We start from the raw sequence: 22126 nt of genomic DNA, 5'->3' as shown, positions 1-22126 counted from the left end.
CTACTCGCTGGTCTCATCACTGGCATTACCAGTGTCCTCGCCCGAGCTGTCCTTGACCTCGCGAGTCTCCATCTTTCCGGTTGCCGGTACGAACAATGGGTCAAGCTCCTCAAGCAGCCCTGCCGCCAGCCAGCTTCGCAACACTTGGCTCATCGAAATCGTACGCGCATCTAACCTGTTCCTGCAGGGCGTCACCATACGTCCTGCCCCAGAAAATAGGCGTTCACACTCCGCCGACATCGACTGTACCGTGAGAAAATCCAAGGCCATTCGAGAGAGCCGCGGGTATCGGATTCTCTTCTCGTGCCAGTATGCGATTGGATCGGTGCACACACGGTCAGTTTTGTCCTTGGTCTGTTGCCACTCTTCGTACTCGTCGTCAAAATCGAAGGAATCATACGGATCATCGTTCTCGCTAGAGTCTTGCGACGTTGGTCGCTCCCTACCACCCTCACTGAATTGCTGGAAGCTGTTGAGATGAAGCCGTTGCCTCTTCGGTGGTGGCTCTTCGCAAGCACCCCTAGCCGGTACCATCCGCGTCAACCCATCTTCACGGTCACGATACTCATGATCCCACACCTCTTGGACCTTCCTCTTGGCGTTGTTGACCCAGTCGGACCGGTATTTCCACTGCTTCTCAAACCACCTCCAGCGGAGAGCTGGATGGAGAGCTAGCGCGGCGTAATATATCGGCGTCTCATCCAGCATATTGCAAAAGACATCCAGCTTCATCAACGCGTGGATATCGTACCCATATTCCCATACCCAGGACAGGGCATCCTTGACTTTTTCCGTCTATACGTAGCCGCGGAAATGGCAGATGGGCTCATCATGGGGTTTCGGAGGCGTCGAAGACGGCCGTGGCACAGGAGATTTGACGATCCCGGTGGACGTATCAAGCGACGGTGTTGGCGGCAATAATTTGGAGGTGGTGAAGACTCTAGAAGTCACCATCGCCTCGCTATGATGACTGGAGATAGCCATGTCGAAGAATCGGGTCATGGCGTGCGGGAGTATTGTACGGGGCTATGGTGGCCAGGCGCGTCTCAGATCACACGCGTCTCCCCCTTGTTATTGAGTGTGGCAGTGGTGGCGGTGGTGGCGCCTGACCCTGTAACCCTTCCTGAAGCCTGGACTACTCACTTACGGAAACAAGTCGAACTTGGTACACCCAGTTACATCAATTACATCAATGGACATCTGAAATTGAGTGTATTGAGATAGAAACATGGTCTCGTGTAGTGTACGTGGATGTACGTGTAGCGTACACCTACATCAATAAGTGTATCTGGTGTAATGGATCGGGACCCTGCTTACGCCAAACAATATTTCCCCCTCAGAGAACTTCCGCTCCTGGAATTTTAGAAAGCCGCAGACAAATGATACCGGCCATCAATTCACAGGCGTGTTACCAATGGATCGGTACCGAAGAGTGCGGGTGAAACGTATGAACTTGGGTTCATTACTGGCCCAGTATTACCCTTGCAAGGGCAGGGTTAGATATTGGAAGGACCGCGATATGAATGCATTATCCTAAACGATGGTCATGACCTCCCTCTCGCCAAACTTATTGAAGAAACGGTCTGAGCCGTGCTCTACAGTCTGAATCAGCAGCCCTAGGTGCTCGAATGCTCCAGGCTTCCGAAGCGATCTTCCGACAACAAGGAAATATCTCCGAGGCTGGCGGCCCTCCTCGTTCAAATTAATCAGATGCACCGCCCAAGCATTGCATGGTGGACACCCGGATTTCAGACGTGTCAATGATATAGTAGCCGTACGAATCTCCTCGGAGAGGTAGTTTTGCGAGCCTGCTCGGATCCCAAAGGCTTCCGTCGCAGGTTGGTGAGACCAGCCAGTCACGACATCAATATCGACGTCCGCCCTAAAAGGCATCTTCTTCCCAGACATGCTGAGACCGAATGCATCTTCTATCCTTGACGAGTGTTGCTGGCGCTCCAGTATCACAGGCAGTATTCCTGCTCTAATGACTAGGAGCCCATCATTAACGTTTCCATACGGATTGCCACTTGCGTGGCTGACCCCTGCCTCAAGGAGCTCGGCCACAGGGAATACTGTCAACACCACTTTACGGGGAAAGAGAACCTCGTGTTCACGATACCAATAGCCCACCTGCCCATCAACAGAAGCCCACTCCAAGGTCGCGAGTTAGCGTTGTCTTGCAAAAGAGAGGTCGAGAAGCCGCGAATGCAGCAGACATAGGAAATCCCAGGTGCCTAGTAGTCGTCTGCAAGGAGAGGAACAATAAGAATTCAAAGATCAACACTCACAGAAAACGAAGGAGCTCGGTACATAGCTGGCAGCTTCCACGGAAACCCACCATCCAGCCTAACACCGCCCCTATGCCAACACATATCGCTCACCAGGCTTGTTCTCTACAGGCCCGCCAAATATTCGTTTTGACAGCGATATTGAGTCGACCATTTCACCAGCCCAGAGATGGCAGGCAGTTTATCCATGGCAAACGTTAAGCTTCTACCGGAATACTGGAGTACAGCATTATGCCAGAAGTCAGACAGTTCGGCCGCCATCTCGTCGTCCGCATAGACCTGGGATGGGGAGTATGGGAAACGCCACTCGACCGTATCCCCTATGTCGCCACATTCGCAGACTGTGCGGTTCTTGCACCTCCACTGTAGCTCGCCCGACGTGAAACATATCAAGCGTGTTGCGAGTTGTTGTTCTTGAAAAGTCCACGCGCGGCGCCTCCAGGGATCAGCAGCGTCATGAGAAGAGTGGACACCACATGCAGGACGTTTGCGAGCCCTGATGGTGAGATCACGGCCATCGGGCCTTTTTAGCCGTAGATCGACTGATCGGGTGGGGAATTGGCGGTCCAAGAACGAAACGTTCACATTAGGGGACGAGGAGGCAGCTATAATCAGGTACGCGTCCTGGTAGATAGAATCCATAGAAGAAGACTCCCTATCCCAGTCTGAGCCGTCACCCTGTAGAATGCAAAGAGCATCGATCCAGATGTAACTGATTCCTAGTTTTTGGGTGATACTGATAGCCAGGGTCCCGATCCCTTACACCAGATACACTTATTGATGTAGGTGTACGCTACACGTACATCCACGTACACTACACGAGACCATGTTTCTATCTCAATACACTCAATTTCAGATGTCCATTGATGTAATTGATGTAACTGGGTGTACCAAGTTCGACTTGTTTCCGTAAGTGAGTAGTCCAGGCTTCAGGAAGGGTTACAGGGTCAGGCGCCACCACCGCCACCACTGCCACACTCAATAACAAGGGGGAGACGCGTGTGATCTGAGACGCGCCTGGCCACCATAGCCCCGTACAATACTCCCGCACGCCATGACCCGATTCTTCGACATGGCTATCTCCAGTCATCATAGCGAGGCGATGGTGACTTCTAGAGTCTTCACCACCTCCAAATTATTGCCGCCAACACCGTCGCTTGATACGTCCACCGGGATCGTCAAATCTCCTGTGCCACGGCCGTCTTCGACGCCTCCGAAACCCCATGATGAGCCCATCTGCCATTTCCGCGGCTACGTATAGACGGAAAAAGTCAAGGATGCCCTGTCCTGGGTATGGGAATATGGGTACGATATCCACGCGTTGATGAAGCTGGATGTCTTTTGCAATATGCTGGATGAGACGCCGATATATTACGCCGCGCTAGCTCTCCATCCAGCTCTCCGCTGGAGGTGGTTTGAGAAGCAGTGGAAATACCGGTCCGACTGGGTCAACAACGCCAAGAGGAAGGTCCAAGAGGTGTGGGATCATGAGTATCGTGACCGTGAAGATGGGTTGACGCGGATGGTACCGGCTAGGGGTGCTTGCGAAGAGCCACCACCGAAGAGGCAACGGCTTCATCTCAACAGCTTCCAGCAATTCAGTGAGGGTGGTAGGGAGCGACCAACGTCGCAAGACTCTAGCGAGAACGATGATCCGTATGATTCCTTCGATTTTGACGACGAGTACGAAGAGTGGCAACAGACCAAGGACAAAACTGACCGTGTGTGCACCGATCCAATCGCATACTGGCACGAGAAGAGAATCCGATACCCGCGGCTCTCTCGAATGGCCTTGGATTTTCTCACGGTACAGTCGATGTCGGCGGAGTGTGAACGCCTATTTTCTGGGGCAGGACGTATGGTGACGCCCTGCAGGAACAGGTTAGATGCGCGTACGATTTCGATGAGCCAAGTGTTGCGAAGCTGGCTGGCGGCAGGGCTGCTTGAGGAGCTTGACCCATTGTTCGTACCGGCAACCGGAAAGATGGAGACTCGCGAGGTCAAGGACAGCTCGGGCGAGGACACTGGTAATGCCAGTGATGAGACCAGCGAGTAGTTGTGATGTCCAGAAGATAAATAGTTCTGGGCAACTCCACTCAGCATCACATTCTCGGGATAGCGTTATTATGTCCACGGTGTACATACACTCCATTCGACCCTAACGTGGATCAATTTACTACACTCCACGTCTTCAAATCCGTGGATCTACACTTCCACTCCATAAACCCCGTTCGTGTAATTGATTGAGTTGATCGGAACCCTGACTGTACTGTATTGCGCTGGTCACTTCTAAAGACTGGCCTCGAGATACGAAGCCTGGAATATTGGGGTAGCTTTCGGTAGCATGGTCAGGAAAGGATGCAAAACGGGTGTGCTTTACCCAGAGATACGGGAAAGTACGGACCAGAACAGCAGCACGGGAGATTCGGCGTACAGTGACCGTGTACTACTCCGGGACTACAGAGGAGTAGGACCGGATGCATTTCGGCTGCCCTCGGACACTGGGAGTATGTCGTAAGGACGAACTAGCCAAACGAGAAAAAGAAATCTTTGCCAAATCATACGACCGTCGGCTCCTGTTCAGCTTGTCTGGTCGAGCGGATGCGGATTCGCTCCTCAGCCTGTGCGCAACTTGGCCGGGTCACTTCCAGCTGCCACGGTAGACGCTGGCTTCCAGGAAACCCCGCAATTCCTGGCTGGCAGGTAGAGGCGACACCGACGCTGAGAAGATACGAAGCAGTGAGTAGTACAAGCTCGGTACGGTACAGTAACCTTGAAGCGGCTTGCGTTCTTGCTCATGGTGGCTCGATCACAACTGCGAGCCAACCAAGTGACTACAGCTACTTGCCGTCACTATGGCAGAACAGCCGAGCGAAATGGGTAGGACGCCATGCGACATCTTCGAAGGGCGCTAGTAGAGGGATAGCAGAGTAAAATGCGAACTCCTGCGTAGCTGGCCAAATCTCCTGCATTGCTACTTAGACATTGGGTCACTCGCCCTGGTATGTGAACAGCCGGACCATGGTGGCTGTGGCCTTGCGGCCTCCGATCAAATCCCCCGCGTAGAATGTATTCCGTTCCGTTGCGGCCGAGAAATGGCGGCCGTCGCGCCTCGAGGTTGTAGGGATTGCGGCCGGATACTGTTGGGGAATTCGAGTCACGAAGTCGGCGTTGAGCGCATCGTGCCACGGCGGGCATATTCGTTGACTGGTAATGTGACGGTGGAGTTGTCTAATGATGGAATACGGGTGAGGGGGTATCAGACAATGAGCGTAAAGTAGGTAAGCGTAGTGGCAGCAAGAGGAGATGGAAAGCATGATCAAGATGCTTAGTAAAAACTTTGAAGACCAAGACCTATACCAAGCGATTCAGAACCCAATAGCCGTAGGTAAGCGTCGTCCAGGCCATTCGTTTGGCTACCAGCCTTTCGTAGCCCTTCCCGATGCATGACAGCAGGGTAATATGGCGCTCTGATTTCACCTTGGTGGGATCTGTTCCTGGCTTCGGGATCATGGTTGCTTCCCCGTATCGACATATCCTTGGGAGATTGGCAATGCAGCATGGAAATATGCATGCATACTTACGTAGGCAAATGATGAAATGTCGGGCTACGGTTTGATGTGAGGGAACTTCGAATATAGCCACCGGGTTAAGATGTACAGCAGGAGTTTAATAATAGGACAACGTGGGATTACCAAATGACTATATTAGGTACTCGCGACAAAGGAAATATTCTACGTACAAGGCAGACTGCTGGTTGTGAGTCTCAATTCCTGCCTCGACATTGAATCGCCGGAAAAGAGAAAGAAAACAAAAAAAAAGAAAGTATGAGGCGTACACTAATCCGACCCAATCAAGAACCAAAAATACCTGCATTAGGACCGGTGCTATTGGCGACTCCCTTAGCCTTCCGGTTATCAATGTTCAGCTTCGCCATCATTTTCACTGGTGTCCCAGTTTTCGGTTCGGTACAGCTTTTGATCCAATCTCCGAGTTCTTTGTTTACGCAGGAGAACATGCCTAATGAAGTATCAGCAAAACGTACTATGCCTTGTTTCTGGGTTGAGTAGCTATAATGGGAATGAGTAGCAAAAGCATAACATACTGTAGATGTCCATCCGCAATTTGGGGTTTGAAACCTGGGCCAGATGGGCGGCAACGTTGTTGACAAAATTCTTCTGTTGTCCATCCTCCTGGGCCAAAACCTCCTCCCAGAAGCAGCGGGCCTGCACAAAGTCCGCGTCGACCACCTCGCTCTGGAAATTCCGGACCTTCCCCGTCCAGCATTCTTCGTCAGGCTGCGCGTACTGAGGCGCCGGCGGGTATTCCAAGGAGTCGGCCGGGTAGTAGTTGGGGATGCCCTCGCCCGGGTTCTCATAGTTCGAACCGCCGTCTCGGTTGAGCGGCGTGTAGCTGTTTTCAGGCTTGTTGATCGGCAGCTGGATGAAGTTGGTGCCGAGCCGGTAGCGCTGCGTGTCGGCGTAGGCCAGCACGCGCGTCTGGAGGATGGGGTCGGGTGACAGGGCCCATCCGGGCACGATGTTGGTCGGACTGAAGGCGCTCTGCTCGCTCTCAGCGAAGAAGTCCTTGGCGTTACTGTCCAGGTAGATCTCTCCGAATTTAACCAGGGGGTAGGGACCCTGGGGCAGTGTCTTAGTCGGGTCGAAAATGTCGATATCGCAGGTCTCCACCTTGGCCGGATCGATGAGTTGGGCGAAGACGTCCCAAACTGGCTTGGAGCTTCTGGCATTGTCTTGGCCCCTCTTCAGGGTCTGGTTGAGGTAGCGGGTGTGAAAGTCTGGGTCCTTGCCGGCCATGCTTTGCGCAGCGGAAGCATCGAAGTTCTTGACTCCGTCATGGGCCTTGACATGAACCTTGACGTATGTGAAGGTCCCGTCCTTTTTGGTAAATCGGTACGAGTGAATGCTGAAGCAATCGGCGTGCTGATAACCGATGGGCGTGGCACGGTCGCTGAAGATGAACATGAGGAAGTGGATTCCCTCCTGGTTGTGGTTGAAGTAGTCCCAAAACATGTCGTGATCGGGAAGGCCGCTGCTGGGGTTTCTCTTGGTGGCATGCGTGAACGAGGGGAATTTGGCACCGTCTCGAATTGGGAAAACGGGTGTGGAGAGAAACATCCAGTCGAGAATTCCCTCTTCAGTTCTCAGCTTGAAAGCAAACCCTCTCGAATCGCGTACCGTCTCGGCGGAACCCCGCTCTCCGGCGACAGTAGAAAGCCGGGTAAATAGTTTCGTTTCTTTACCTACTTCGCTCAAGAAGGCAGCACTTGTATAATCATCCATAGCACGAGTGCATTTGAACACACCGTGCGCACACGTACCTCTGGCATGCACCAGTCTGTAGTAGCATTGTCAGACCAAACTCTCGGAAACGACTTCTGTCAACCCACCTCTCAGGGATACGTTCATGGGTAACGTGTTGGATTAGTTCCAGAAGGTTAATGTCTTGAAGCAACAATGTGCCCCGTAGCTGGTGTCCGATGCGCTGCGTTGAGGCTGGGCACTGAACAGGTGCACCTTGAATGTTGTTAAATACTATTACCATCCTCTTTGGGACCTTCAAACCATACCATTCATTGTCGTGAGAAATGACACCTTTGGAGGATCCTCCTGGGGTTGCCCTCCATTTGTCTGGGGGGTTCCCATTGGTGACATGACCAGTTCCATGGTCGTTCTACCTGCGTCAGTATATCCATAGGTCAACTGCTGGAATCGGGACATACCATGGTATTGGATGGCATCTTTGGAGGTTGCTATACTGTGATATGCAAGGTATTTCCTGTGCTGAAACACTTTATTGGGACGGTAAGCAGTTCGCGGTGAGGCTTGAGAAATAAGGGTTTTCGCAATTGAGGGAAAGATGACTTCAATATATAGAATACAAAGACATCCAACGAAGCGCCCGAAAAACGTTTACAACATTTGCTGAGATGAACTATCCGCTATTAACGCATAGGAAATTGTAGTTGAGAGTCACGCTTTTGTACCTGCGCATGCCATACGCCGGAAGAAGGTCCCAACAACGGATGTGGGATTCCAGATCACGGATCCTGGAATACATGGCATGACATGTATGACTTGCAGCGGACGTCGCTACAATACGTTGGGTGAGTACATATAGTGGTCTATCAAATACAATAATAGCTAGAAGTACAGGATGTAGCCATAGTACCTGCTGAACAGCACGTGAGACTTATGTACGGGCCTCTGCGTTCTTTTCTCGTTCCGTTAACAAGGGAAATGAGTTCGTGTGAAGAAATCATAATGATTGAGTGATGAGACATTGATATCACTTTCAGGGGAGAACATAACTCTCAAGCAACTGAAAAGCACTTTAGCATATGAGTTGGTAAGAGTTATGATGCAACCTGGTAAAGCGATATACGATCCGCTCGCTGCTTTTTGGTGACGTAAGTATCACCTTACAACTGAGTTTATCTCCAAATGCATACTGTAATCATGTTAAAGTTGCCGATAGCTGCATTTGTTGGGGAGGGTCACATAACAGTGTGTGGTTACAAAAATTGCTAGCCTGTATCTCCGTGTTTTTCAATGAAGCTTAATCGGGCTAATATAGACTAAATAATATTATGAACTAGAACATGTTGAGGTCGCCATATGTATGACGTAAGATGTGTTCCCACCATGATTATACTCAGTGCTGCGTTTCAAATATGCATTTCAAAGAGGTCGAAGGGAGAGGGCTTGCCATCATCTTCCGCTTTCTTAACCCTAATTATGCGTTCAGCATCACGACACCCCCGAATGACAGTTAAGTTCGACATTTCTCACTAGTGAGTCATCTTTTACGAGTATCGATTATGTAGTTACGCTCCAGTAGACTTCCGCTAGAAAGCAGCGAAGACCGCTAGAATGACAGTGGAGTACTTTACGTTTCAATCCGTCCCATCTGGGCCGTCCAGAAGATTAGGAGTTGCTACGCAGACGAGAGTTGCGAACCGACTTCACGCTAATAATGATTCTTCTAGGGGGCCTGGTCCTGCTAGGTCGCGCTAGTGCGCCATTGCTACACTCCAACCAACAGGTCTGCAGGCAACTATAGAAGCCAGGACCGAAAACAGCCTGTGGGTATATTCGAGCTGATGCAGCAGAAAGACAGTACTGTATGTTACAGGGAAGGCAGCTGGCCATGTGGGGGGCGGGCTTCTAGTTCAATTGCAGGTAGAGCTCAACACGGCGCCCGACTTCGACACTAGGGACGATGCTGTCGAGACGATGCTGTCGAGACGATGCTGTCGATGGAGACTCTTGCGACGGAGACTCTTGCGACGGAGTGCACTGCATGACAATGGCGGCGAGCGCGACCATTACTGCCAGTCCTGCTGCGCGTCTATTTCGGCTCAGTCCAGTCCTGCTAATAGCTACTGATGTGGTTCCGAAGCCCATGTTGGCAAGATGGATTTCGGTCCTGCTTCTCTTCGGCGTGTCTTGGCGAGCCCAGAATGGACGTGCAACAGCATGGACGTACGCCAGAATGGATTCGCTAGAATGGAGCACCCCAGAACTGTCCACGAGGATGCGAGATCTTGCTGCGTCGCCCTTCAAGGCCTTGAACTCTCTCACGCGCTGTTTCCGGCCCTTGGTCACAATGTCGCCCAGTCTGCAGCACCGAGACTGGCTCAGGAGCGGGACTGTCAGTGGCGCGCCGAAACCATCCAGCGTCTGAATGGGCGGGCCAGAACCAGCACCGGAAGGGCCGTTCACGCGCGGGGGCGGATGCGCTGCTAGAGCAGTTCAGGGGTGGGGAGCAGCCAATCCAGAACTTGATCCTAGCCCCGGTCGACCTCGTTCCGAGGACCGTAGGACGCAGAATGCCTCTGAGCCAGAATCCACACCAGGACACGGTGGTACATCCCACACGTAGAGTCCGGACTGACGGCAGCTGCAGATGAGCTGCTTGCTCACGAATAGGCCAAAGATCCGAAATCACATGCTGTCGGCCGCTTTCGGTGCAGGCTCACTTCGACCCTCCGCCACGTCTGCTCCGAGTCGGATGCTGCTAATCGGCTCTTGCATGGCTATGCCTCACAAGTCGTACTTCGTCCAGAACTTAGCCTCTGCCCATAAGTGTGGCTATGGATCAGTACTTCCCAACTGGAAAGCCCAACTCCGCGCCTGACAGCCTAGCCACCAAACTGTGCTGGGCTCGCATCCATGCTTGCTGCTTCATTACAGCACCGCACGAGCTGGGCCACAGAAATACCAGTTTTGGGGTCAAGGCTCTCAGTGAGTTGCATATTCCATTATCCTTTGTCCACCTTGCTCTCCTTCACCTGTAACTTCCTCTATTCATCCGTCACTTCCATCCACGCCGACATGCTCCCTTCGCAGCGATACGGTGCGCAGCGTCCGCGCCAGCCACGGCAGGGCCGACCATCAGCAGGCCACGCCACCACCGCGCACGCATCTGCACCCGCACCTGCGTCTGCGCCCAAGACTGTCGCTCCTTCTGCCACGCAGCTCCAGCCTCCGAGCCAACAACCACTGTCCTTTCCAGACGTTCCTAACTTCTTCGACAACGAGGAAGGGCTCGGCTCGGGCCCTTTCAGCTCGCCGCTACCGTAGGTCCCTCCACATCCAGTCCGCGCGTTGTACTGAAAACGAAGAACGTCGGGCGACACCCAAGATCTGCTGGACAAGGTGGGTGAGCTGCTGGACAAGGTCAACGCCGTCCAGTCTCAGCTGGCCCACCACAACGAAAAGTAAGTCTATCCCCGCCCTCGTACAGCAGAGTTCTCCTACTCACGCACGCCCACGTCTTGCCAGGTTCACGACTTTGTAGGTCTCCACCGCCGTCGCAACGAGGTAGACATCTGACAACAGGTGCCCGAACAGCACACAGAAGGTCGAACAGCTGTAAGTCGCCATGTTTCATTCCGGCGCAGGTCGTCCACTGACATCGGGTACAGGTTCTTGCAGCAAACGCAAAGGCTCACGGGCTGGTTGTCGCAGGTGAAAGCCCTGTTTGAGCGATTCGTCCCCGTGGCCGACGCCGACCCCTTGGGCGACACCTTTTTCGATCAGGTATAAGGCTTGAGAATAGTGTCGAGTGGATAGATATGCCGACCGCCAATGCTCTATTTCTCTGCCTCTGCCAATGCACTGGCCTTTTGTAGCCTTGTCAACCCTTGTCGCTATGGATCATGCAATGCTGCTCGGCTGTCGGTTGGAGAATCGTCGGTGGGATGCGTCTATCGCGCGATGCATGCAGGTCGGTCGTGGCAATGTCTATCAAGCTGGTCCCGTGGGGACTGGGTCTCGTTGGCCTAAGGAGTCATTGTGTGCTGGCGTGCTTCGGGGTTCTTTGAGCATTCGAAGAAGTGAATAACAACCGTGGCCGCTGTGCTGTCGTCTCTTGCAACACATAAGCGACGGTCACCTCAACGGGTATTCTTGGTAGTAACTATCGTCATGCTGCCATGCCCAAGTTGCGAGCTTGTCTCCGCACTAGTTGTGCTTGCTACCATGCTGTATCGGATTGCGGTCATGTCGTCAACCATCAAGCGTATGCTACACGCGTCATTTTCCCGACTGCTCAGCTACGTCGGATAGACCTTAGTCAAAGCATGTGCCGCTCTGCCTGCAATTGAACTAGAAGCCCGGCCCCACGTAGCACAGCCACTTTCTCCTGGGGCTGACGTAAGAGCCACCCCCTAAATCCACTTCTTCCACCGTCTAATATTCATGCCCTTTTGGCATCTGAGCCAAATAGCTTCTGTGGTCACAATTGTGAAGATCAACCGTCAATGCAGGTAGTACACTTTGTTTTCGATATTCTACCAACAATTCTACGGCAGGTCCTACGGTTTCTCCCCATACCAATGCAGAACGTCTGTGCTAGGCTAGCACTGGTAGCTTGTCGAGATTTCTAAGTGCTGCAGTGGTCATGCATATCTCTGCCGTTCGTCCTCTCCATACAAGGCCTGGCTCGCCTCTCGCTTGCCATTACTTCCCTCGCGACTGTCCATCACGGCCAACTCCGCCAACACCATCAACGGACTGATCCGGGGAACAACGGGAATCGACTGCCATGCGTGCACCGACGAGCATCTGGGGGCTGAAATGGTACCGTCGTAGGGTGGCAATTCATATGTTGCTGGCAGTGGCGCAAAGGATCAAGATTTTTCCAGGAAGAAATCACTGGCTTATATATTCTCGCGAACTCTCGGACCTCTAGGGTTGGAGCTTGGCGGACGTAGCCTTCGTATTGATAAACCAATACACTTGCAGCTCACCATCATAATGACCTAGTTCGAGATGCGAATGAGGTTTCTTTTTCTTTTTCTTTTTACACACCAGCCAAGGCCGTACGGATCCTTGGAAATGGTGTCCATGAGGGCGCGCGAAAGTGTTACTTGGCAGGAGGCCACAGTCGGCTCGGCGAGGTACTTGCTCTGCCGTCATGTTTTGACCATCAGCCAACCTGAAGACACAGCGGTTTGTCATCTCTATTGATATGATCAAGGTGGAATGGGATGGGGATGTCTTACCAGTGACGGAAGTCCATCAGCGTCCCTCTTCCACCCGGACCCATACAAGATACTTGGTGTCGACACCGCCCCCCGTACAGAGGATGTAAACCTTTGCCTCAATGGTGAAGTCCTGGCCCGTATTAATGTCTTTGCACAACGCACTCTCAACCAGACCATTGCCTGAGGGGTCTGAACGCAGATACTTCTTGAATGTGGTCTGGGAATGCAACGTGAAAAGGCTTCTTGCGGCAGCGGGGCTTTTCGCTGTCTTATTAGTATTGATGTGGGCATCACCGAGAAAGGTCGCCGCACTAGAACACTCAAGGTCGCCTTGGCCAGTTCCTTCTTGAAAACAGGAAGCGACATGGAAACAGACTTCCGAGCGCCGCCACCGTAGTTGGACTTTTATAGGGTGCGCTTGAGGAGCTCATGGCGAATAGAGTCCTCGAAGACGGTGCAGTTGGCCTTGACGAGCGTCTCCGCTTCCGTGTACAGGGTGTTCCACTCGTTGCCTTTGAAGAGCGAGCAGCGCTCGAGCTGGGGATGCTGTCGAGAGGCGGAAAAGGCCCCTTTTCTGGATGCATCAAACTTGCCCAGCCCAAGGCCCCGGCGGCCAGTGCTACTTTCATTCGTTTGAGATTCCGTGGATAGGGTGCGAACTAGCTGTACAAGAACGTCGGTATTCTAGGGGACCTGATCCACTAGTCATGCTAGTGCGCCATAGATACTCTTCTGACACTGTTTCTATAGTAGGGGTCAACAGGTCTCTATGGAACTACACTGTCTAGTTACGATAGGCGGTCATTTTCACGCTTGCTGGAAGCTCACTTGTAGCTGCGGCCATCAGCCACCGTACAAAAGAACCCCGTCAAATCACCGATTACTGCTTTGAGCTCCCGAGCATCCTTGTTCTGGCTAGCAAAGGATATCTGATGCCTATGAGAAGGATGAGGCAATGACATCTATTTGCTGCGACCCACCAACGCCTTTGGTTTATATTGAACACGTTATGTTGATTGCGGTCGAAGAAAAGGTTCAAGCCGCAGGCTATGTCATTCATCGAAGTGTAATTGAACATCTCGACGATGCTCGATACGAAAAGTTGATACTAGGATTCAGCCAGCACACCTTTCTTCAGTTGCTTGTCTATCTCCCTAGATACGGAAAACATGGTGCCAGGCTCGTCGGGTTACTGTCCGTCTCTATTGTGCACTTTGATCCATGAATAAAGTCCTGTTTCCAGCACATCGAGTCCCCTGTCTCCACTCATCGCCGAAAGACGACTTCGCGGTATTTGGCCTCGACGTGTACTGGCGAAGGCCGATCAGAGTGTGCCTTTGCCCCGGAATCGTCTTGCGGGTGTGGAGTTCGCCAATCTCATAGAAGCGGCGAGCATAGGTTCATTCGAGATCGCGCCAGGTCGTGGCTTTGCGATCTCCATATTGTCCCCGGCCGCCACTTGATTCAACCCCCGAGATTCGCGAGACTCTCGAGATTAGTCACGCCACGGCTCAACCGACTGAGGGGAATAAAATAGCTCCCCGGGGTCATATTTGGCCTTGAGCTTTTGAAGCTTTTCCAAGTTGACCCCATAGTAGAGGCTCTGCGCCGTGCGGCGATTAAGTGTCGAGTCAGGGTAGTTTCCGTAGGCGCCATAGTCGTTGTTGCCAGACGCCTGCAGCGCCGTCGTAACCGCCGAAACCCAGCCGTCAAGTAGTGATAGGCCGTTGTCCGGGTATGTCATATTGGCTGCGACGGCATCGTAGAACTGGATGATGAAGGTCTTATCGCGGTGTGCGTAGGCCGTCTCATTGTTGCTCTTCGACGCAACGGCCGACATCGGACCGCCTGACGCGTCAATCTGGATAAACCACTTTCGATCGACTTTGGTTGCGTTGTTGAACCAGTAGTCGGTGAACTGCTGCGCCGCCGTGCCGTTCAGGCTGTTCAAGGTGAGGCTCTTGGCGAAGAAGTTGTCGGGCTGGATTGGTGATAGGTTTCGATGATTAGCCCGTGCGTGACCTGTTTTGATAGACATCAGGACGTTGGAAAGGGGCTTTGTTTCCTTACCGGGCCGGGCACGACCCAATCAATGGTGCTGTTGATAGTCTCGTTGTAGGTATTATCGGCAGAGTAATGCCTGATCGCATCGATCCAGCCGACCTCTCCGGAATCGTCAAGAGCGCCGTTACTGGCGAGGAGGAGAGGAGCAACATTTAGTTCCATCTGCTCCTTGCCACCGTAGAACAGACCTTCGATGATGGGGTGTCCCCTTTCATAGTCTGCGATACGGAAGTTTAGGTTCTGCGGCATAACAGTGTTAACATATCTCTCAACGGCAGACAGGTAGCCGGCGGCATTGCTCTGGCTCCAGTTAAGGGTCACTTTGAACCAGGTTAAGATGGGTGGCGGTTCGAAGGTGTCGAGCTGCCAAGATGCCACGATCCCGAAGCTCGGGCCCGCTCCACGGATTGCCCAGAATAAGTCCTCGTTCTCCGTAGCCGAGGCTACCACTATACTGCTATCAGCTAGAACGACGGTGGCGCTAACAACCCAGTCCAGAGCAAGGCCGTGCGTATGGGAGCTGAAACCGTAGCCCCCGTGCGTTATATGTCCAGAGGCACCAACCCTGAGTATATTTGTTAGTATGGTTACTATTGTAGATGGTTGAATAAGACATAGTCAACGTGCCTGGGACAGGTGCCGTGAGCAATGGCCCGGCTTCCTTGTATATACAACTCTGTTGCCATGTGTCCCAAGCGGGTCCCTGGCTGGACTGTCGTAATGTTTGTTGTGGTGTTAAGTGTAACATTATACATGCGGTCGAGCTCAACAACTAGGTGGCCATCCTCTCCACCAAAGCCACCAGCTGTATAGCTATGGCCTCCTGCCTTCGCAGACACCTTAACATTAGACTGTCTGCCGCAGCTAACGGCGCTTTGGATCTGAGGAATAGTTGTAGGTACTGCAATAGCGGCAGGCGTGTAAGGTATGCGGAGGTTGTAAGCTCCGGCATCGCGTTTCCAGTCTTCGGAACCTGGGATGTCGAAAGGAACACGAGCTTCGCGAAGACAGTCATTGATGGATGCAGGGGTCACACCTCGGGCGAGGGACAACAGACCACCGAAGAACAGTATAAGTGAATACATATTTGGCGTTTGGTCAGGAAAGTATACGGAACTTTATGATACGGCTGTTAGTATTTATGTGGCGAACAATTGCCGTCTTTATAGAATGCTGCATTACTAGATACATATTCTCCTCTTCCCCTAAATATACAGGTGGCACAAACAAGGGAAAGACGTCACATAGACGTAACTAGTCTATATTTATTCCACCTACCTATTAACTTCGTTCTATATCAAGTGACCCCATCAGGAACGAAAGATTTAGAAATTCTAATGATGCCCCGTTATGTTTGATCTACAAGCTTAATTAGGTTCTCAATACTCAATGAAGAATGTCTGACTAGTAATAAAGCAGTTTGTCGAACGTCAAGTTTAAATTCATTACGAGCCGCGTCGTAATACTGAATGTAGTTGGATATTCAAGGAAGTAGCAATGAATACCAGGCCCCATTCTCCGATCGCCCTTTGGCCTCCTAGACGCGTACAGACAGAATGCAGCGCCGCATCTAATCATAATGAAAACATCACAATTGAATTAAAGGAACTTGGGATATTCTGGCTATGATATAATTACGTCCTCGTTAGTCCGAATAGGATTTATCAAGAAACGTTAACAATCATACACATGTCGTGTAACTCCATAGCATGACGTATAACCGCTCTAACTGACCCATGCTAACCACCAACTCATCTCAATATAGTGACAGCATATATATATCAAAATAACGTGAGAAGTCGTTTTTCTTTACAATCTCACGCAGCCAGTAGATGATGCATTCCTTTCCCGTGGTGCGTGGTTATACTTCTACCTGCATATGTTGACGTGTTTATTAATTGCTCCAAAATGGAACGATTTCTTTTTAATGATAATTATCGGCGGCCTCTTCGTCATTGTGATGAACTAATTCGCTCGCCCAGCTCGAGAGGTGATATTGGCCCCGAACGATCAAGAACGGCGGGATGCACCAGCCTTGCGAATTGATGCATTCAATTGCCGTTGACCATTCCCGATTGCCAGGCTGGACCGACTTGGCCTTCCCACGCCGGTCGGCGCGTGTTACGACGAGGGTTGATCCGATCATGCCCATCATAAAGCCGGTCTCGTCGAAATTGTACATGTCTTCGTCGACGATACCGTATTTGGCTTTGACTATTCGCAACCAGCCCAAACCAACCGAAAACAACGTCTGGGTCTTCACAGAGAGCCCTCTGGTAATCATATCGACGATTCATTCTGGGTTTGAGGTCCGGGTTCCGGTCGATAAAGCGCCTGACCCAGTGCTTACCGACGCGTTCGCCGCCGCGCGACGCGGTGAGGAGATTGGCCATATCTTCCACGCCAGCGATATTGGGAGGCATCCCTCGGGCATCCAGATCAATTATGTATTCTCGGAGCACCTCCTCTTCAAGTGCATTCAATTTGTGTGCTGGGTTTCGGATTTCGCGTCGTGGGACTCGGCCCTTGATTCGATGTCGTAGTGTTGATTCGGGTACGTTATATGCCTTCGCTATTGATCTTAGGCTGTTTTTTTTCGATAAATCTCGTGCCGCTTTGATCGCTAAAACGATCCGCTCCTCTTGAGAAGGATTAGGCATTGTGGTCGCGGAATACTTACGCGTTGAAGTTTAATTAAAGAGGAAAGTAAAGGACGTGCGTCGCTCGCTGATATGCGTCGCTCCCTGATAAACCACGTTAGTCAGAAGTGGACAGAGTGTCCATAGAAGAATCTAGATACATTGGAATCTGATAGACTTGCGGAGAAGTGAGGAGAGGTATCTCCCAACAGGAAGTGCTTCGTGGCAGTCGGTCCAGCCATGTTGCGTCTAATTCCACGCCGGCGTGGTCATGGTATGGTACATACGCACCATCCCACCTGCCGTATAACCGTATGCACTGAAGAAACGGTTCTCGCAGCGCTTGTACCGTCGACCGACACCTATTATCATGTTGTTTGCCAGCGGATGTCTAAAACGGACCTAGTTCGTAGCCAGGAGTACCGAATGCTTCCAGTGTTGGTGGCGGTAGAAGTGCGCTTTCACGATTGCGCGTAGTCGTTCATACTCGTCAAATTCTTTACTTACTACGGCCTTCTCGAGAGCTAGTATCTACGTTGTGACAAGTGAGATGTCCTCGGTGTCCGCTTGCCACGCCATAGCTACCGCCATACTGTACATACGGGCCATACGGCCCATACGACCCGTGACACTTGCCGTCTTCTTCGTGGTACTGTAGGTTTTGGCTGGCACGTGACAGGAGTTCTGATCCCATGTCTGGACTTCGCCGACTCGCATTCCACCGCTCCCAATGTGTATGTACCTTTAGCAGCTGCCAAAATGCTTCTGTGGCTCTTTACTTTGGGCTAGTTCCGGCCCGTTCACGACAGACAGCCGAAACGCATCTTGTTGTCCCAGGTATTCAAATTGTAGCATGCCCTCATTGTACCCCAAATCCTCAATGCAGCTCTTCTGGTTCGTACCTATCAGTAAAAGAAGAAACCAACTCAGTTATTTGCATCTGTTTCTGATCATGCTACCTGAAGCTACTTCCGGTCCTATTGTCTTCGTACCTCAAGGTACAGTCGTCAAAAGAGACCGGTGCAATACGGTGCGACTTACAGTACACGCAGCTCAAATTTCGTGAGTAGGAAGTGCTATTTCGTAGCCGGTCTTGGGTATCTCAGCAAGCTCTGCATTTGGACCATGGGCATCATGTGTGCACTCTTTCCGATGTGCCTTTCTGACGTACAGAGTCTAGACTGGTCAAGCTGCGGTGGGGCAGATGTAGACCTCAGGATACAGAGCTGCTGATGGCGCCGCCGGCCCAAAGGAGCAAAGCCAGCGAACAGCAGCGCCGATATTGTTGTGTTCCGTTGGCCGTGGCGCACTTGCTGGCTCACACGAGGCACTCTGGGGCCCTCCAATTCCCACCGAGTAGTATGCAGAAAGGATACTGGGAGGCCAAACTACGATTCTGGTTCGCACCACCGTAGTCTCCCATTGTCCCTTTTCGAAATGCGCCAACCCTGAATAGAGCCAGAATCATCCAGTAACATACCGTACTGTCATTTGCTGCCTAAGGTCGAAGAGTCTCACGGGCTGTTTTCAGTCCTGAATTGTGTTGGCCCTTACTGTGAAGCAGAATAGGAACCGCACGCAAGTGGCATTGAGAGACGGAATGGACGCCGGACGGACAGCTTGTGATGCAGCCCATACCCATACCTGTTCTTATGCGCAGGGCCAGAGCCTGATGTTCCCCTGCTCCGCTTGTACCGTTCTGATAGAGCTCGGTCGCCTCGGAGCCTGAGTCACTCAGCAGCGTATTCTCTATCGCCGCATCCGTCGAGAGCTCGAAGATCCTCGTGTGCTGTTTCCGGTCTTTGACTTCCTAGTTGCCTGCAGACCTGTTGGCCCTACTGTTGGAGTGCAGCGTCGGAAGAGTAGCAATGGCGCACTAGAGCACTAGCGCAGTCAGCGGGCCAGGTCTAGAACCCACCGTTGCTAGCGTAGATGGATCGATGCTCACTTCCGGGTCCCTCCAATTCTTAAGTGATGGCGGGGGCGGAAACAACCATTCTGGTCCGCACGACCGTAGTCTCCAATTGCACCCTTTTCGACGTGGTGCGCCGATTCGAATGGAGCGAGAATCATCCAGTAACATATTGTACTGCTTTCTGCTGCATCAGCTCGAATACACCCACGGGTTGTTTCCGGTCTTGACTACTGTTGGTCCCTGCTGCTGTAGGGGTGCAGAGTCGGAAGAGTCGCAATGGCGTACTAGCGCAATAGTGGGCAACATAAGCACCGAGTCAATTCGCGACCCCGCGCCACTAGGCCTACTGTAATTACAACCTCCCCAGACCGCGCCAGAACTTCTCCTCGTCAAGACACGCCGAAGAGAAGCTGGGCCCGAAATCCATCTTGCCAACATGGGTTCTGGAACCGGATCAGCAAATGCCCTGACGAGGTCATTTCCGCTCAACTCGAGCTCGTCATTGTCACCAACATTTCATACCCGCAAACCAAGCAGCGTGCTATACCGACCGTTGCGCAAGACGCTATTGTAGCTCAATGGACACTCTCAGAAAGATGCCCCAAGAGGGTCCAGCAAGTTGCCCGAACCGTCTTAGGTAGCTAGGCCTCTGTCATGGCCCACACCAGGAGGCGGAAAGGCAAGGTTCACAAGACCGGCGTACTGCGACGTCTTCAGCGCGCTTGCGTACTGGAACCCGACACACGAGCGGATGGAGACGGCGATGCACGTCCCACGCGGGCAGCGCGTGCCGGACCTCGACAGGATTGTCCGTCCCCATGTCCCGGTTACCGTTCCGTCGAGTATATTCAGCTCTGTTACTGACAGCCGCAGTTTCGACGATCAGCCGCGTGCCATGCGAGACCGAGCCACGGCCGGGCGACACGATCGAGCGGCCAAGTCGAAGCCATCCATTTCGAGGCCCAGGCGGACGCCAGCGACGCGGATGCCGAGTATGAAACCGATCCCGAGTATGTTGCAGCAGTTCCCGCTGCCGCGGCGGAGCCTCTGTCTGTCTACGACGTCATCCGCGACGAGGATGGCGGGACTGTCATTCCCAACAGTCCGATGAGACAGAAGGGTCCGAGGCAGCTGCCTTCGCCGCGAAGGCCGCAAGGTAAGCATGATTCTCGTTTATTGACTACATAGTCGACTGACCGTTGACGCTCATCATACAGCAGGCACTCCAGGTTCCCAACCGACGGTGGAGCGGCAGCCCGCCCGTACCGAGCCTAGCTCCACGACGAACACTGCACGAACCGCCGCGACGAATGCAGGAGCCCGGCCAGCACCCACAAGACACCCCGACCACGGCGCGATGGATGCGTCGCTGCAGAGAGCTGTACGCTGGAACAGCCGGGTGGCAGTTAGAAGATCATAGCTGAATGTGTCCTATCGATGGGTGTTCCGATACTCTTTCTTGTCCTCTACATGGTGGACAGCCGGCTCTGGGGGATCTGTCTGGTTCATCCGTGAAGATTGTTAGTGTATATCCATCGTACGCGTGTGACGCATTATTGCAGATAAATGGAACAACGCGGGATAACGTCACGAGGCATCACAGGGAAACCCCTTTTATGTATATCACCCAGCCTCCCCCTACCCCAGTGGCTTATATGCGTTTTTAAAGAGACCTAGTTCTTGGGATTCCTTCGCTGTTAGTGGCCGGGTGCGGGCACTTACACCCGCTCTCGAGAGCCGTACACTTCTCCATCTGCTATCCACATCATCCCGTCCTGGCATGCGTATCACCATGACCATGTGCCGTATCCAACCGTAGCTTCCTTGCGAGATGCGGGAAGCAGGGGCTCTTCCGGAGTGGCGAGCGGTGATGGTTCCATCTCCCAACAGACTATGTCTCCGGGGTCGTCCATCCGGTACCGGGAAACGGGCGAACCTCCATGTACCTGCTGTAGGTGTGATTTGATGGGATGTCGGAGTAAGTAGGTACCCATTAATTCCCGGGCGGTCTATACGTTGCTCTTCCTTTTCAACTCCCGTTTCTCTACTCGAATCCGCCTCTGCCAATCCCTATCCATATATCAATAGATATATCCAACTCCAGAACCATGTTTTCCGACGAAGTCATCGTTGCGCTTGCTCTTGGTACACCATTACTCTTGGTGGTTAGCATGGAGCTCTACCTTACCTTTTTTAATTACTTCCGCCCCCGAGAGCCGCTCCCTACTGTCGGACGTGCTGCACCTACATACTACTGAGAACCTTAGGGGTACTCATGATACAATCTTTATACTTTAAGAGGCAAGTATCAAGATGGTCCAATACACTTTTATTCTTCAATTTGTGAATGAAACCGCAGTTTTGATCTGTATTGTGTCCTTCAATACCACCATGTTGAGAACTCCGTCTTTGCGAATAGCTCAGCAGAGAATATCCTTCTGTCAAGGGTCAGATATGATACCCATAATCTTAGATCAACGCAGCCATGGGCTCTTGGCTTCTTGGACGTCCTCCATCGATGAAGCCAAAGATCGGTGCACCGATTGGGAATGCGATCAACCCACTGGACAGTCCAGGATGCCAGGGTGCGGCACAGGCTTTTTTGCGTTTCTCCAATGCACCTAAGCGCATTCTCCTGAAGTTGCATTGCGTCACATGCGTGTATGCAATATCGCGAAAAGCGAAGGCTCTGGCGATAGTCTCTGAA

The 22126-nt window shown here is 52.3% G+C and overlaps 7 protein-coding genes across 7 annotated transcripts; 1 reads left to right on the top strand and 6 right to left on the bottom strand.

Moving 5' to 3' along the window:
- PG998_014225 (restless-like transposase) lies at positions 1-708 on the bottom strand (the record flags this gene model as incomplete). Its single annotated transcript, XM_066881041.1, has 1 exon — positions 1-708. One exon carries the CDS (start codon positions 706-708, stop codon positions 1-3), a length of 708 nt encoding a protein of 235 aa, XP_066723893.1.
- Positions 709-1533: 825 nt separating this feature from the next.
- Positions 1534-3116, bottom strand: PG998_014224 (heterokaryon incompatibility protein-domain-containing protein; the record flags this gene model as incomplete). The annotated part of the gene is made up of 3 exons (XM_066881040.1): positions 1534-1933; positions 2506-2966; positions 3102-3116. The coding sequence occupies 3 exons, from the start codon at positions 3114-3116 to the stop codon at positions 1534-1536; spliced, it is 876 nt and encodes a 291-aa protein (XP_066723892.1).
- A 520-nt stretch (positions 3117-3636) lies between these two features.
- Positions 3637-4344, top strand: PG998_014223 (restless-like transposase; the record flags this gene model as incomplete). The annotated part of the gene is made up of 1 exon (XM_066881039.1): positions 3637-4344. One exon carries the CDS (start codon positions 3637-3639, stop codon positions 4342-4344), a length of 708 nt encoding a protein of 235 aa, XP_066723891.1.
- A 1797-nt stretch (positions 4345-6141) lies between these two features.
- PG998_014222 (catalase-domain-containing protein) lies at positions 6142-8049 on the bottom strand (the record flags this gene model as incomplete). The annotated part of the gene is made up of 4 exons (XM_066881038.1): positions 6142-6308; positions 6394-7574; positions 7630-7982; positions 8032-8049. 4 exons carry the CDS (start codon positions 8047-8049, stop codon positions 6142-6144), a joined length of 1719 nt encoding a protein of 572 aa, XP_066723890.1.
- Positions 8050-13206: 5157 nt separating this feature from the next.
- PG998_014221 (uncharacterized protein) lies at positions 13207-13645 on the bottom strand (the record flags this gene model as incomplete). Its single annotated transcript, XM_066881037.1, has 2 exons — positions 13207-13370; positions 13630-13645. 2 exons carry the CDS (start codon positions 13643-13645, stop codon positions 13207-13209), a joined length of 180 nt encoding a protein of 59 aa, XP_066723889.1.
- A 651-nt stretch (positions 13646-14296) lies between these two features.
- PG998_014220 (uncharacterized protein) lies at positions 14297-15950 on the bottom strand (the record flags this gene model as incomplete). The annotated part of the gene is made up of 3 exons (XM_066881036.1): positions 14297-14782; positions 14872-15430; positions 15538-15950. The coding sequence occupies 3 exons, from the start codon at positions 15948-15950 to the stop codon at positions 14297-14299; spliced, it is 1458 nt and encodes a 485-aa protein (XP_066723888.1).
- Positions 15951-16916: 966 nt separating this feature from the next.
- Positions 16917-17525, bottom strand: PG998_014219 (uncharacterized protein; the record flags this gene model as incomplete). Its single annotated transcript, XM_066881035.1, has 1 exon — positions 16917-17525. One exon carries the CDS (start codon positions 17523-17525, stop codon positions 16917-16919), a length of 609 nt encoding a protein of 202 aa, XP_066723887.1.
- Between the last annotated feature and the right edge of the window lie 4601 nt (positions 17526-22126).

The sequence above is a fragment of the Apiospora kogelbergensis genome (genome assembly GCF_038363985.1).
Source record: "Apiospora kogelbergensis strain CBS 113332 chromosome Unknown utg000010l_segment0_segment0, whole genome shotgun sequence".
Taxonomy (NCBI): Eukaryota; Fungi; Ascomycota; class Sordariomycetes; order Amphisphaeriales; family Apiosporaceae; genus Apiospora; species Apiospora kogelbergensis.
The sequence above is the reverse complement of the archived record's forward strand: the minus strand, read 5'-3'. Positions and strand labels throughout refer to the sequence as shown.